The sequence below is a fragment of the Nomascus leucogenys genome, chromosome 10 (assembly GCF_006542625.1).
Source record: "Nomascus leucogenys isolate Asia chromosome 10, Asia_NLE_v1, whole genome shotgun sequence".
Lineage (NCBI taxonomy): Eukaryota > Metazoa > Chordata > Mammalia > Primates > Hylobatidae > Nomascus > Nomascus leucogenys.
This window is the reverse complement of record NC_044390.1, coordinates 90727244-90740084: the sequence shown is the minus strand read 5'-3', so window position 1 is coordinate 90740084 and position 12841 is coordinate 90727244. Positions and strand designations below refer to the sequence as shown.

General features: G+C 52.7%; 1 protein-coding gene across 3 annotated transcripts in view; it reads left to right on the top strand.

The window, feature by feature from the left end:
* The first annotated feature begins 858 nt into the window (after positions 1–858).
* RILPL1 (Rab interacting lysosomal protein like 1) overlaps positions 859–12841 on the top strand; it is a 61348-nt gene continuing 49365 nt past the window's right edge. For 2 of the 3 annotated variants that reach the window (XM_030821611.1, XM_030821613.1), the window contains exons 1-2: positions 859–1397; positions 10218–10368. In XM_030821611.1, the coding sequence (XP_030677471.1) occupies positions 1089–1397; positions 10218–10368 (460 nt within the window). In that variant the 5' untranslated portion in view covers positions 859–1088. Of the gene's footprint in view, positions 1398–8893; positions 9823–10217; positions 10369–12841 lie in introns of those variants that run through there. The other variant, XM_030821612.1, reaches the window with a different exon arrangement.

The following is a 12841-nucleotide window of genomic DNA, read 5'->3' as shown; positions in this document are numbered from 1 at the left end:
CCAAATGGACAGGGGGCCTTGGGACAAGAAAACTCGTGGTGCTGGAATGCCAAGCGGGCTTCGCTCTACTGTGAAGTGGAGTTCATGTCACAAGGAGCCAGTGATGGATGTGGCTCGAGGAGGAGCGCCCTGGGGCTCCGGGGATCCAGCATTCCTCGACACGTCGGCCCCTCTCCTGGCGCCTCTGCAAGTCCGCCTGGTGGCCGGGTCTGCGCGGAGTGTCTGCGGGCCGGGGGGGATCCCCGTTCTTTTCCCGGGATGAGCCCCAGCCCGGGGACCTCCTCGTGACCCCTCCATCCCTCTCCGAGGCCGGGGCTGCTCCCTGGAGCAGCGAATCGTCCCGCGATACCAGCGCCCCCGGCCCCCTCTCCCGGGGCGGCCTGGACCCCTCCCGGCGGCCGGGTGGTGGGAGGAGTCAGCGCCGGGCGGGGGAGGGGCGGCCGGGGCACGGGGGAGGGGCGCCGCGGGTCCGGCGGCTGGAGAGGGGGGCCCGGGGTGCAGGCCGCGGAGTCGGCGCTGGGGGGGGACCCCGGGGCGCCCCCGGGCGGCGGAAAGCGGGCGCGCCCCTGGCCACGCCGGGATCGGGGCGGGGCGCGCGGCCTCCCTGTGGGGAAGCGGTCACCCGGCCTCGCCGCCGCCGCCGCCGCCTCCAAAGTTTCCCGGAGGATCCGCGGGCCGCCCTTCCTCTCGGGCCCCGCGCGCGGCCGCCCCTCAGGCCAGCACCGCCCCGGGGCGCCCGGCCCGGCTCCATTGAGCGCAACTCGGATCCCAACTTGGGAGGCGCCGCGGGCCTGCGCACGCGCGCGCCCTCCCTGCCGCCGCCGCCGCCGCCACCGCCGCCGCCACCGCCCACTCGGGAGCAGCTCCGGGCCGAGCCGGGCGCCCAGACCCCGGCCCCGCACACCCCGCGCCGCCGCCCGTGCCCGCGCCCGCGCCCGCTGCCCGCTGCCTGCTGCGCCCTCGCCCCGGCGCCCGCTGAGCGCGCCCGCCCTCGGCCCAGGCTGGGCCCGGCCGGCCCGGCCCTCGACAGCGGCAAGTTTGGGAGTTGCACGAGTTTGCGGGGCGGGGGACAGGCCAGGAGGGCGGCCATGGAGGAGGAGCGGGGGTCGGCGCTGGCGGCCGAGTCGGCGCTGGAGAAGAACGTGGCCGAGCTGACCGTCATGGACGTGTACGACATCGCGTCGCTTGTGGGCCACGAGTTCGAGCGGGTCATCGACCAGCACGGCTGCGAGGCCATCGCGCGCCTCATGCCCAAGGTCGTGCGCGTCCTGGAGATCCTGGAGGTGCTGGTCAGCCGCCACCATGTCGCGCCCGAGCTGGACGAGCTGCGCCTGGAGCTGGACCGCCTGCGCCTGGAGAGGATGGACCGCATCGAGAAGGAGCGCAAGCACCAGAAGGTGGGCGGCGGCCTTGGTCTGTCCGTCCGGGCAGTGGGACCGCGGGGACCCAAGGGCTCTTCCGCATTGGGCAGCTGTGGGTGCACACATGTGTGTGTTCAGGGACCGGACCAGAGGAGACCCGACGTGGGGAGGGAGGGAGGCCCTGGCCTTCTTTTGCCCGACCAGGGGTGGCTGGCAGATATCACCCGAGAGATTAAGAGCTGTTCTCTGGAGTTCCAATCCCACCTTTACCGTTTAATAGCTGTGTGACTTTGGGTAAGTTACTTAACCTCTCTGTGCTTTATGTCCTCACCTGTCAAATGGTAATCATAATAGGACCCACCTTAGAAGAATTAAATGGGACCATATAAGCTAAGTGCTTAGATAGTATTATTCTTTTCCAGACATGAAATAAGCCTCTTGCCCTCCCGAGTTACCCAAGAAGATGTGACATCAGGCCCAGGACCCTTTCTTCATCCCCCCACCCCCAGTCTCCCCAGAGCAAAGGGAATGTGACCTCCAGCCACTGAGCTTCCTGATCCCCAGTCTCCGGGTTCATATTTGCAACTTTCTTCCCACGACTCCCCTAGCTTATGAACCTGTGGTAGCCCGTGTTCTCTCCTCTGATTTTATCCTTAATCCTCACACGACTCTATAGAGACTATCTTCATTTTACAGATGAGGAAACCGAGGGTCACAGTGGGAGGAGGAATTTATCCCAAATTAGTGATGAGAGAGTCCTGGCCCCCGTGTCTCCTCCCCACCCTGTTTGAATTGGGGGAAAGGGATGATTTGGGGTGGCTTTAAGGCTAAGCCTCTGCCCTGTGATAAGGAGTCTCTCTGAATCAGGGCCTCCCCACTGGGCCTGGAGTCCAGACGAGGTTCCTGGAGAAAAGGAAGTGAAAGACATGTGGTTTCCTGCCCTAACCTCAGCCAGGGATGCTCTTGGCAGCCCCTTCAGACTGAGAATGGGAGGAAACACCTTGCCTTGAGGGATCAGGGTGCCTGAGCAGTCTCCGGCTTGCTGTTCAGCCTCAGGAAATACAATTGGCCTCTCTGAACCTCAGGGGCAGGCCATCCCTTATTGTGTACCTTGATGGATCTCTATGTTTTGGAGTAAAATAGCCAAAGCTGGGTCTGAACCCTTAACCTGAGGGCAGACCCACAGGTAGGTAACAGCACTATTGCCATGTTTGACTGCTCGTCCTGATGGGTCCCTATGCCCTAGGGGCAGGAAGGAAACTCAGGCTCCCAAGAGTTGAGCAGCATTTCCAAGGTCACTCTGGGAGCCTGAAAATGCTTTGACCTGTAATTAATTTCAAGACTCCTAGAAGCTGGGACTTTGGAGCTAGACAGCCTGGTTTCAAACCCTACCACTTGCAGGCTGTGCAATCTTGGGCAAATCACCCAGCATCTCTGTGCTTCAGTTTCCTCAGTTCTAAAATGGGATAGGAATAGTAATAGTACCCCCCAGTAGAATGTGATGAGGTTTAAAGAGTTAATATAAATACATATAAAGTGTTCAGGACACAGCCTGCCCATAGCAAGGGCTTTACAAGTGTTAAAATTCTTTTTAGGCCTGGAGAGACATTCATTGAGTTGCTCACAGGCTCATATTAGGAAACTGTCCCCACCCCAAGCACCTCTACTCCTACCCTAGAGGTCTCCATCTCTCTTAGAGGGTCAAAGAGGCAAGGGACCTTGGAAATTCTCTCAGGTGGCGCCTCTTATTAACAGGGACTAAGGGGCTTTCACCAGATCACACAGAAGTCCTGGCACCTACACTGTCCCCCGACTGGGGCCCTTTAGTTCTGTTGTGGGGGAGCTGGGAGAAATCCTTGGAAGCCATCGGAGGCCACCAGGTCTGAAGTCACATGGAATTCTCAGCAGCTGCACTTGTTGCCTCTGGAACACGTTCAGCTGGGAAGTGAACACCATGCGCTCAGGGCCAGGGCTTGTTGACTTACATTGAGGATGACCTCTCTAAATCAAGGATGCAATTCTTTTCCCACCCCAGCCCCAGACCCCTTTACTTCACATTCTTGGGATGGAGAGAGACTTATATGATTTTTTTTTTTCCTGCAGAGTCTCAAAGGCTCTTCAAGGTGGTATTTCCACAAAAATCTCTTTGGCATGTCCTGGTTTAGTCTGTCCACCTCCATTCCTCTTCCCTTTCCCCTTCTTCTTCCCTCCCCCTTCCTTTTCTCTCTCTCTTTCAGCAATTATGGCTCCAGTAAAGGACATACACTTTCTTCCCTCTACTCCTCCTCCCAGTAGACCCACTCACTCACTTCCACTCATCACTCAGACGCAGGCCACATTTGTGTCATGTTCTGTCTCATTACTCAGTCTGCAACCCTGTTGACAGGCCATAGCAAGCACGGTGCCCTTCTTAGTGCCATGGCTCTGCAGAGAAAAGCAAAGTCTCATGTCAGGCAGCAGGTGGGTAACAGGGAAGAAAGGGAAAACACAAATAAATTCTAGAAAGCAATGGCTGGGCTGATACACTCACATGTAACATACCAGACTATGCTATTCATTCACTCATTCAGCGAATATATTTACTGAGAACCTACTGTGTGCCATGCGTTGTTCTGGGCACTGGGGAGACAGTAATGACCATGACAGATGAGGCCTTGGCCCTGATGAGCCTGACTTTTTAGTGCAGTGCTATACCATAGAAATATTATGCAGCTTTGCCATGTTAATAAAAAACAGTGAAGTTGGCCGGGTGCAGTGGCTCACACCTGTAATCCCAGCACTTTTGGGGGGCCAAGGCGGGTGGATCACTTGAGGTCAGGAATTCAAGACCAGCTTCGCCAATATGGCAAAACCCCATTTCTACTAAAAATACAAAAATTAGCCGGGCGTGGTGGCGGGTGCCTGTAATCCCAGCTACTCAGTTGGCTGAGGCAGGAGAATCGCTTGAACCCAGGAGGCAGAGATTACAGCGAGTTGAAATCACACCATTGCACTCCAGCCTGGGTGACAGAGTGAGACTCTGTCTCAAAAACAACAACAACAAACCAGTGAGGTTAATTTTAATATATCTTATGGGACCCAGTAGATCCAAAATATTTTCATTTCAACGTAATCAGTATAAAAACTTATCATTTGATATTCTGCACTCTTTTTTTGCTACTACATCTTTGAAATCTGGTGTGTCTTTAACCCCCGCTGCACATTTCCACTCAGACCAGCCACATGTCAAATGCTCAACAGCCGTGTGTGGCTACTGACTTTCCATGGGATGGTGCAATTATTCTAGCATGAGGAGGAGATAGAGATTTTTTTCTCCTTTTTTTTTTTTTTTTTTGAGTCAGGGACGTACTTTGTCATTCAGGCCAGAGAGCAGTGATGGCATCATGGCTCCCTGCAGCCGTGAACACCTGGATTCAAGTGATCCTCCTGCCTCAGCCTCCTGAGTAGCTAAGACTACAGGCACACTGTAATTCTTTTTTCCTTTAGAGACAAGGTCTCACTATGTTGCCCAGGCTAGTCTTGAACTCTTGGGCTCAAGCAGTCCTCATGTCTTGTCCTCTCAAAGTGCTGGGACTACGGGCGTGAGCCACTGTGCCTAACCAAGATAGATTGAAAAAAAAAAAAAAAAACATTCAGGCTGGGCACAGTGGTTCACACCTGTAATCCCAGCACTTTGGGAGGCCGAGGCAGCTGGATCACTTGAGGTCAGGAGGTCGAGACCATCCTGGCCAACATGGCGAAACCTCATCTCTACTAAAAATACAAAAATTAGCCGGGTGTGGTAGCGCACGCCTCAGGAAGCAGAGGCAGGAGAATCGCTTGAACCTGGGAGGTGAAGGTTGCATTGAGCCAAGATCGTGTCACTGCACTCCAGCCTGAGCAACAGAGCGAGACTTTGTCTCAGGAAAAAAAAAAATCGGCTTATGGTAAGTGCCATAAAGAAAATAAAACTGGGAGACATGAAAGAGACTGACTAGGGTGGTGGTCTAACAGATGGGGCAGTCAGGAAGGCTTCCCTGAGGAGGTGACATCTGAGCTGAGATCCGAATGAAGGATAGGATCCAGCCACAGATTGATCTGGGGAAGAGGCATTCTAGGCAGAAGAGGTGGCTAGTGCAAAGGTCCTGAGGTAGGAATGCACTTGGCATGTTCAAAGAACATAGAGTCGGTGTGGCTGGAGCAGAGCGAGTGAGGAAGAGGACTGGGAGATGAATCAGGAAGGTGTCGGGCCTTGTAGGCTCGGATGAGGGAAGAACGTGAAGGAGATGATTGATCAGGGCTGACTTCTCCGGAGAGCCACTTGGCTGGTATGGAGGCAGCCTGAGATTCTGAGTGGTCAACTCAGAGGCAAGAATCAGCAACCCCAGCATCAACTTCAGTTCATTGGGAGAAGAAAGAAAAAAGAACTGAGGGTTAAAGTATGTATTCATCCACTGTGGCTGCTGTAACAAATCAGCACAAACTGGTGGGCACAGTGGCTCAAGCCTGTAATCCCAGCACTTTGGGAGGCTGAGGTGGGCGGATTACGAGGTCAGGAGATCGAGACCATCCTGGCTAACACGGTGAAACCCTGTCTCTACTAAAAATATAAAAAATTAGCTGGGTGTCAGTGAGCCGAGATCGCGCCACTGCACTCCAGCCTGGGCGACAGAGCGAGACTCCGTCTCAAAAAAACAAAAACAAGTCAATGCAAACTTAGTGGCTCAAAACAGCAGAAATGTATTATCTTTTTTTTTTTTTTTTTGAGACAGCATATCACTCTGTTGCCCAGGCTGGCGTGCCGTGGTGTGACCATGGCTCACTGCAGCTTCAGCCTCCCTGACTCAAGTGATCCTCCCACCTCAGCTTCCCAAGTAGCTGGACTGCAGGCATGTGCCACCACACTCGGCTTAATTTTTAGCAGAGACGGGTCTTGCCATGTTGCCCAGGCTGGCCACAGACTCCTGGGCTCAAGTGATTCTCATGCCTCAGCCTGCTGAGTAGCTAGGATTTCAGGTGCACACCACCATGCCCAGCTAATTTTTGTATTTTTAGTAGACGGAGTTTTGCCATGTTGGCCAGGCTGGTCTCGAACTCCTGACCTCAAGTGATCTTCCTGCCTTGGCCTCCCAAATTGCTGGGATTATAGGTGTGAGCCATCGTGCCCAGCCTCAAGAGCCTTTTTTTTTTTTTTAAAAAAGTGGGGTCTTGCTCTGTCGCCCAGGCTGGAGTGCTGTGGTGCAATCACAGCTCACTGCAGCCTCACCCTCCTGGGCTCAAGTGATCCTCCCACCTCAGCCTCCCAAGTAGCTGGTACTACAGGCGTGCACTACCACGCCCAGCTAATTTTTGTATTTTTTGTAGAGACAGGGTTTTGCCATGTTGCCCAGGCTGTTCTCAAACTCCTAGCCTAAATCAATGCTCCCACCTCAGCCTCCTAAATTACAGGGATTATAGGTATGAGCTACCGTGCCATGCCTAAGATCCTTAACTTAATCATCTCTGCACAGTCCCTTTTGCCATGTAAGGTAACATATTCTCAGGGATTAGGACTTGGATAACTTTAGGAGCCATTATTCTGCCTGCCCCAGCCAGTTACACTTGACCAATATTCTCTGAGCCCCGTGTGAGCCCAGCCTGTGCCACTTGGAAACAGAGAGGAACAGGGCTGGATGAGCCTCTTTCTGCTTCCAGGCCCCACCTGCTTATGGGAGGTCAACATTCCCTCTCCATCCCTCCACCACCATTTCCACCCCGGCCCTGCCCTTCACCTCCCCTGGTGACCTTGCGCCCACTGTGCAAATACTAGGCTATTACTCTCTTCTCCAATGCGGCAGGCTTCTGACAAAGGAGGTGGGTCTGAGAACTTATTTAGAAGATGGACAGAGTCCATGCCTAGCATCCAGCCACCTGGCCGCTTGTGATGGATTGTAGGGATGGGACACAGATCAGCATACACATTGTTAGTGCTTTCTGGGTGCTAGGCATGTTCCAGGCGCTTCACTTATAGTAACCATTTAATCCTCACACCCACCCTTCCCGGCAGATACCACACTAGTTTCCTCATTTGTGGGGCACCAGAAGGCTGAATAACTCGCCAAGGTCAGCTAGTAAGCAGCAGAAACAGGATTCAGATTTAGGTCAGCAGGCTCCAGTGTCCATGCCTTGAACCACTCTTTTATTTTATTTTTTATTTATTTTATTTTATTTTTATTTTATTTTTTGACATGGAGTCTCACTCTGTGCCCTGGGCTGGAGTGCCGTGGCTTGTTCTCCGCTCACTACAGCCTCTGCCTCCCAGGTTCGAGCAGTTCTGCTGGCTCAGCTTCCCAAGTAGCTGGGATTACAGGTGCACACCACCATGCTCGGCTCATTTTTGTATTTTTAGTAGAGACGGGGTTTTGCCGTGTTGGCCAGGCTGGGCTCAAACTCCTGACCTCAAGTGATCCACCTGCGTTGGCCTCCCAAAGTGCTAGGATTACAGGTGTGAGCCACCATGCCCGGCCCTTAAACCACTGTTTTATAGAGACAACAGCAACCGTGCTTTGTGAGCTAGCTTACGGTTTTACCAAATACCGTTTTTTTTGTTTTGTTTTTTTTTTTTTGCGGGGGTGGAGGGCTACCAGTTTTATTAATATAATTCAGATACCATAACACTCATTTAAAGTATACACTTCTGGCTGGGCACGGTGGCTCACGCCTGTACTCCCAGCACTTTGGGAGGCCGAGGTGGGAAGATTGCTTGAGCCCGGAAGATTGAGACAAGCCTGGGCAACATAGCAATACCCCATTTCTTTTTTTTTTTTTTTTTTTTTTTGAGACAGAGTCTCATTCTGTTGCCCAGGCTGGAGTGCAGTGATACAATCCCAGCTCACCACAACCTCCACCTCCCAGGTTCAAGCAATTCTCCTCCTCAGCCTCCTGAGTAGCTGGGATTACAGGCGCCCGCCACCACACCTGGCTAATTTTTTGTATTTTTAGTAGAGACATGGTTTCACCATATTGGTCAGGCTGGTCTCGAACTCCTGACCTCAAGTGATCTGCCCACCTCGGCCTCCCAAAGTGCTGAGGTTGCAGGCGTGAGCCACCATGCCCAGCCCAGCAATACCCCATTTCTAAAAAAAAAAAAAAAAAAGTAGCCACTTGTGGCGTGCTCCTGTAGTCCCAGCTACTGGGAGGCTGAGGTGGGAGGATCACTTGAGCCTGGGAGTTCAAGGCTGCCATGAGCTATAACTGTGCCACTGCACTCCAGCCTGGGTGACAGAACAAGACCCTGTCTCTAAAAATAAATAAATAAGGTGTACACTTCAATGGTTTTTAGAGTTTTGCAGCCGTCATCACGATCACCATCAATTTTATTTTATTTATTATTATTTTTTCCAAGACAGAGCCTCGCTCAGTCACCCAGGCTGGAGTGCAGTGGCATAATCTTGACTCACCACAACCTCCCTTCCCAGCTTCAAGTAATTCTCCTGCCTCAGCCACCCGAGTAGCTGGGATTACAGGTGCCCACCACCACACCCGGCTAATTTTTGTATTTTTAGTAGAGACGGGGTTTCGCCATGTTGGCCAGGCTGGTCATGGACTTCTGACCTCAAGTGATCCGCCTGCCTTGGCCTCCCAAAGTGCTGGGGTTACAGGCGTGAGCCACCGTGCCCTGCCACTATCAATTTTAGAACATTTTCATCACCCCCCAAAATAAAATCCATACCCATTCCCAGTCATTCCTCGTCTCCCCTCCAGCACTCTGGCTCTAGACAACCACCAGTCTGCTTCCTATCTCTGCATTTGCCGATATTAGACATTTTCTAAAACTGATCATATAACATGTGACCTTTTGTGTCTGGCTTCTTTCCATAATGTTTTCAGGGTCCACCTATGTTGTAGCATATGCCGGACCTTCATTCCTTTTCATGGCCAAATAATGTTCCATTGTATGGATGTGCCATGTTTATTTACCCATTCATCAGTTGATGGACACTTGGGTCCTTTTGGCTACTAGGAATAATGCTGCGAGGAACATTCACCTGCACACATTTTCATGTGGACATTGTGTTCATATCTCTTGAGCCGATCCAAGGAATGGAATCACTGGGTCCTATGGTAACTCTGTGTTAATGTTGTGCGAAACTGCCAGAGTGTTTTCCAAAATGTCTGCACCATTTTCCATTCCCACCAGCAGTGTAGGAGGGTTCCAGTTTCTTCCTATCCTTGTCAGCACTTGTTATTGGCTATTTCTTTGACTACAGCCACCCACATAATAACTTTAATAGGCTGATTTTATTTATCCTCACATTCACTTTGTGAGCCTTTGTTTTGGTTCCCCCACTGAGGGAAACTGAGGCTCAGGGTGGTCGAGTCAGTGGTTGAAGACCCCATGGAGAGATACCTGGATCAGATACCTAATGAACGCTGGGGCAGGGGGCCCCGTCTGCCTCGGCATCCCCAGGATTCTAGAGGCCTCTGGCTCCCTTGGAGAGAGGTTTGTCCCAACTGTCTGTCCAGAGATCAGGGGGTGTGCCCCCCAGAGGTTAGGAACGTTAGGACCCCCGTATCCTGGGGCTGCTCTGCCTACTCTGAAGAGAGCTCCAAGATGCCGCACTAGCTTTGTGGTTGTCCTTGGGGCAGTTCGAACTGAGCCAGGTCCTAACAGCATAAACGCAGGCATCTGCCCCAAAGAAGGGTGGCTTCTGTTTCTTGCAGAGGTGCCATATGGGACTCATTGTGGCCTTGCCGGCCCAGCTGCCTGATGCCCAGTTCTCACGAGGAAGGCGACGGCCCAAAGTCCCGGCAACCCAAGCTGCCCCTGAGGGTCGGGTGGGTGGGGCTGCTGCCCTGGGCGGGCAGTGACCCTCTGCTGTCCCCTCGCCTTGGCAGGAGCTGGAGCTGGTGGAGGATGTGTGGCGAGGGGAGGCGCAGGACCTCCTCTCCCAGATCGCCCAGCTGCAGGAGGAGAACAAGCAGCTCATGACTAACCTCTCCCACAAGGATGTCAACTTCTCAGAGGAGGAGTTCCAGAAGCACGAAGGTAAGCGGGGGCCAGCGCCAATGCAAGGGGGCCGGCTGTTCCTTTTCTCCTCGCCCACATCAGCGATTGTTGCCACCACCCCTGGACGCTGATGCAGTGCTGGCTGATTCCCAAAGCCCTTTGCCTTCAGTATCGTGTTGATTCGCACCATAACCCTGCCAGAGAGACATCATGTAGCCTCAGTTTACAGATGGTAACACAGAGGTCCTTTCGGCAAACTGTCACAGGTTCCCCTCTGTTTGTCAGGCTCCTCTCTTGGCCCTGGGATATGTGTTAAACGTGACAGAGACCCTGCCCTTGGGAAGCTTGTGTGCTGTGCAGAGGAGAAAGGGGCTTAACATGTAAACACACAGACGCCATAAGTCCAGGGGGCGGCCATGCTCTGGGAGAGCTGCAGTGGGGCATGTGATAGAGTGACTTGGTAGGGACATCTTTGGATACAGTCATAAGGGAAGGCCTCCGAGGAGGTCACATTTGAACCCTAACGAAGTAACAGAGTGAGCCACGCAAATATCTGCATTTGTTGGTTTGGGGGTTGCAAGGGCAGTCGTGCAAAGGCCCTGGGACATGAGCATTTGAGGGAAACCAAGAAGGCCAGTGTAGGCCGGGCACGGTGGCTCACACCTGTGATCCCAGCACTTTGGGAGGCTGAAGCAGGAAGATCACTTGGGGCCAGGAGTTCGAGACCAGCCTGGGCAACATAGACCCCATCTCTACTAACAATTTTTTTAAAAATAAGCCAGGTGCAGCGGTGCACACCTGTAATCTGAGCTACTTAAAGGCTGAGGCGGGAGGATCAGTTGAGCCTGGGAGGTCAAGGCCACAGCGAGCTGAGATCATACCACTGCACTCCAGCCTGAGCGACAGTAAGATTAAAAAAATAAGGAAGGCTAGTGTATCAGAAGATGATTGAGGCCTCAGGAGGTTGGAGCTGAGGTCACAGGGGTCAGGTCATGTAGCTCCTTAGAGGCTAAGGTTTGGATTTTATTCTAAGTGTGCTGGGAAGAGATTGGAGGCTCTTATCACAGGCACATGCTTACCAGTGAGCAGCCCGGGATGGCATCCCAGACCTGAATGGCACTGGAGCCCCTGAACTGTCACGCATCCAATAAGCACTTGTCTAGAACCTTCATGCAAGGCCTCTGCTGGTGCTGGTGAAAGGACAAACGGGCCGCAAGATTCTAGCCAGGCGGGGCTGTGGGCGGCATCTGCTCTGCTCAGCCCTGCAGCTTCCTGCCCGCTAAAGCAGGAGTGCCTCCTGCAGCTCACCCCAAGGAAAGCTCAGAGTCAATACTTCTGAGAAATTCCTTGGCTCCCCACATGAGCCTCCTCCTCATGTTTGATGGAATGGGGACGGACCTGAGGTGGGTGCCCAACTTCAGAATGTGTGGTGACCACTCTGCAGAATCAAGTATGGCACTAAAGGCCAGGCACGGTGGCCCACGCCTGTAATCCCAGCCCTTTGGGAGGCCGAGGCAGGTGGATCATTTGAGGTCAGGAGTTTGAGGCCTGGCCAACATGATGAAACCCCGTCTCTACTAAAAATACAAAAATTAACTAGGCGTGGAGGTGGGCACCTGTAGTCCCAGCTACTCGGGAGGCTGAGGCAGGAGATTCGCTTGAACCCGGGAGATGGAGGTTGCAGTGAGCTGAGATCGCAACACTGCACTCCAGCCTGGGCGACAGAGCAAGACTCTGTCTCAAAAAAAAAAAAAGTATATATATATATACACATACATATATATATATATATATAAATTTATAAAAACATATATGGCACTGAAAAGGACTGTGGGAACCAAGGAAAAAGGAAAAGTTTGGTCCAGGTCTGGATTCTCCTTTCCTCGGATTTCCTTTGTTGAGATTTGATTAGTAACAATGAAAACAAAAGTTCTCATGATTCTAAGCAGTTTCTGGAGCCAGGCGGCCCAGGTTTGAGTCCTGACCCTGAAACCTCACTGCTACGTGACCTTGATCAAGTCACGTGACCTTCGTGTGCCTAAGTTGCCCCCCATGTAAAAATGGAAGAAATGACCATACCTCCCTCATAAGCTTGTCGTGAGGGTAAAATCAATGAATCTGTACAGACTGCTTAGAATCTTGCCTGGTTCATAGAAAACACTCAGCAAGTATTAGCTATTATTACTATGGGTTATCATTATCCAGTCCAACCTACTGAACAGATGAGAAAAGTTTAGACTGAGAGAGGGAGAGTGATTTGTTCAAGGTCACACAGCAAGTTAGTGGCAGAGTCAGAAGTGGAACCCAGATCGGCTGAAATCAGCTCCCTGAAAGAAGGCTTATGTCTCTCTGGGACTGTTTGACCCAGGGCTGCTGGAGACCCTGTGGTTAAGGCTGGTGGGGAGACTGAAATCATGCCTACCATGGATTGATCCTCCGTGGTGTTCCACCACCCAAAAGCTTACGATTCCAGACAGAGGCCTGCCATTCATTCCTTTGCTCACCCTTTGTC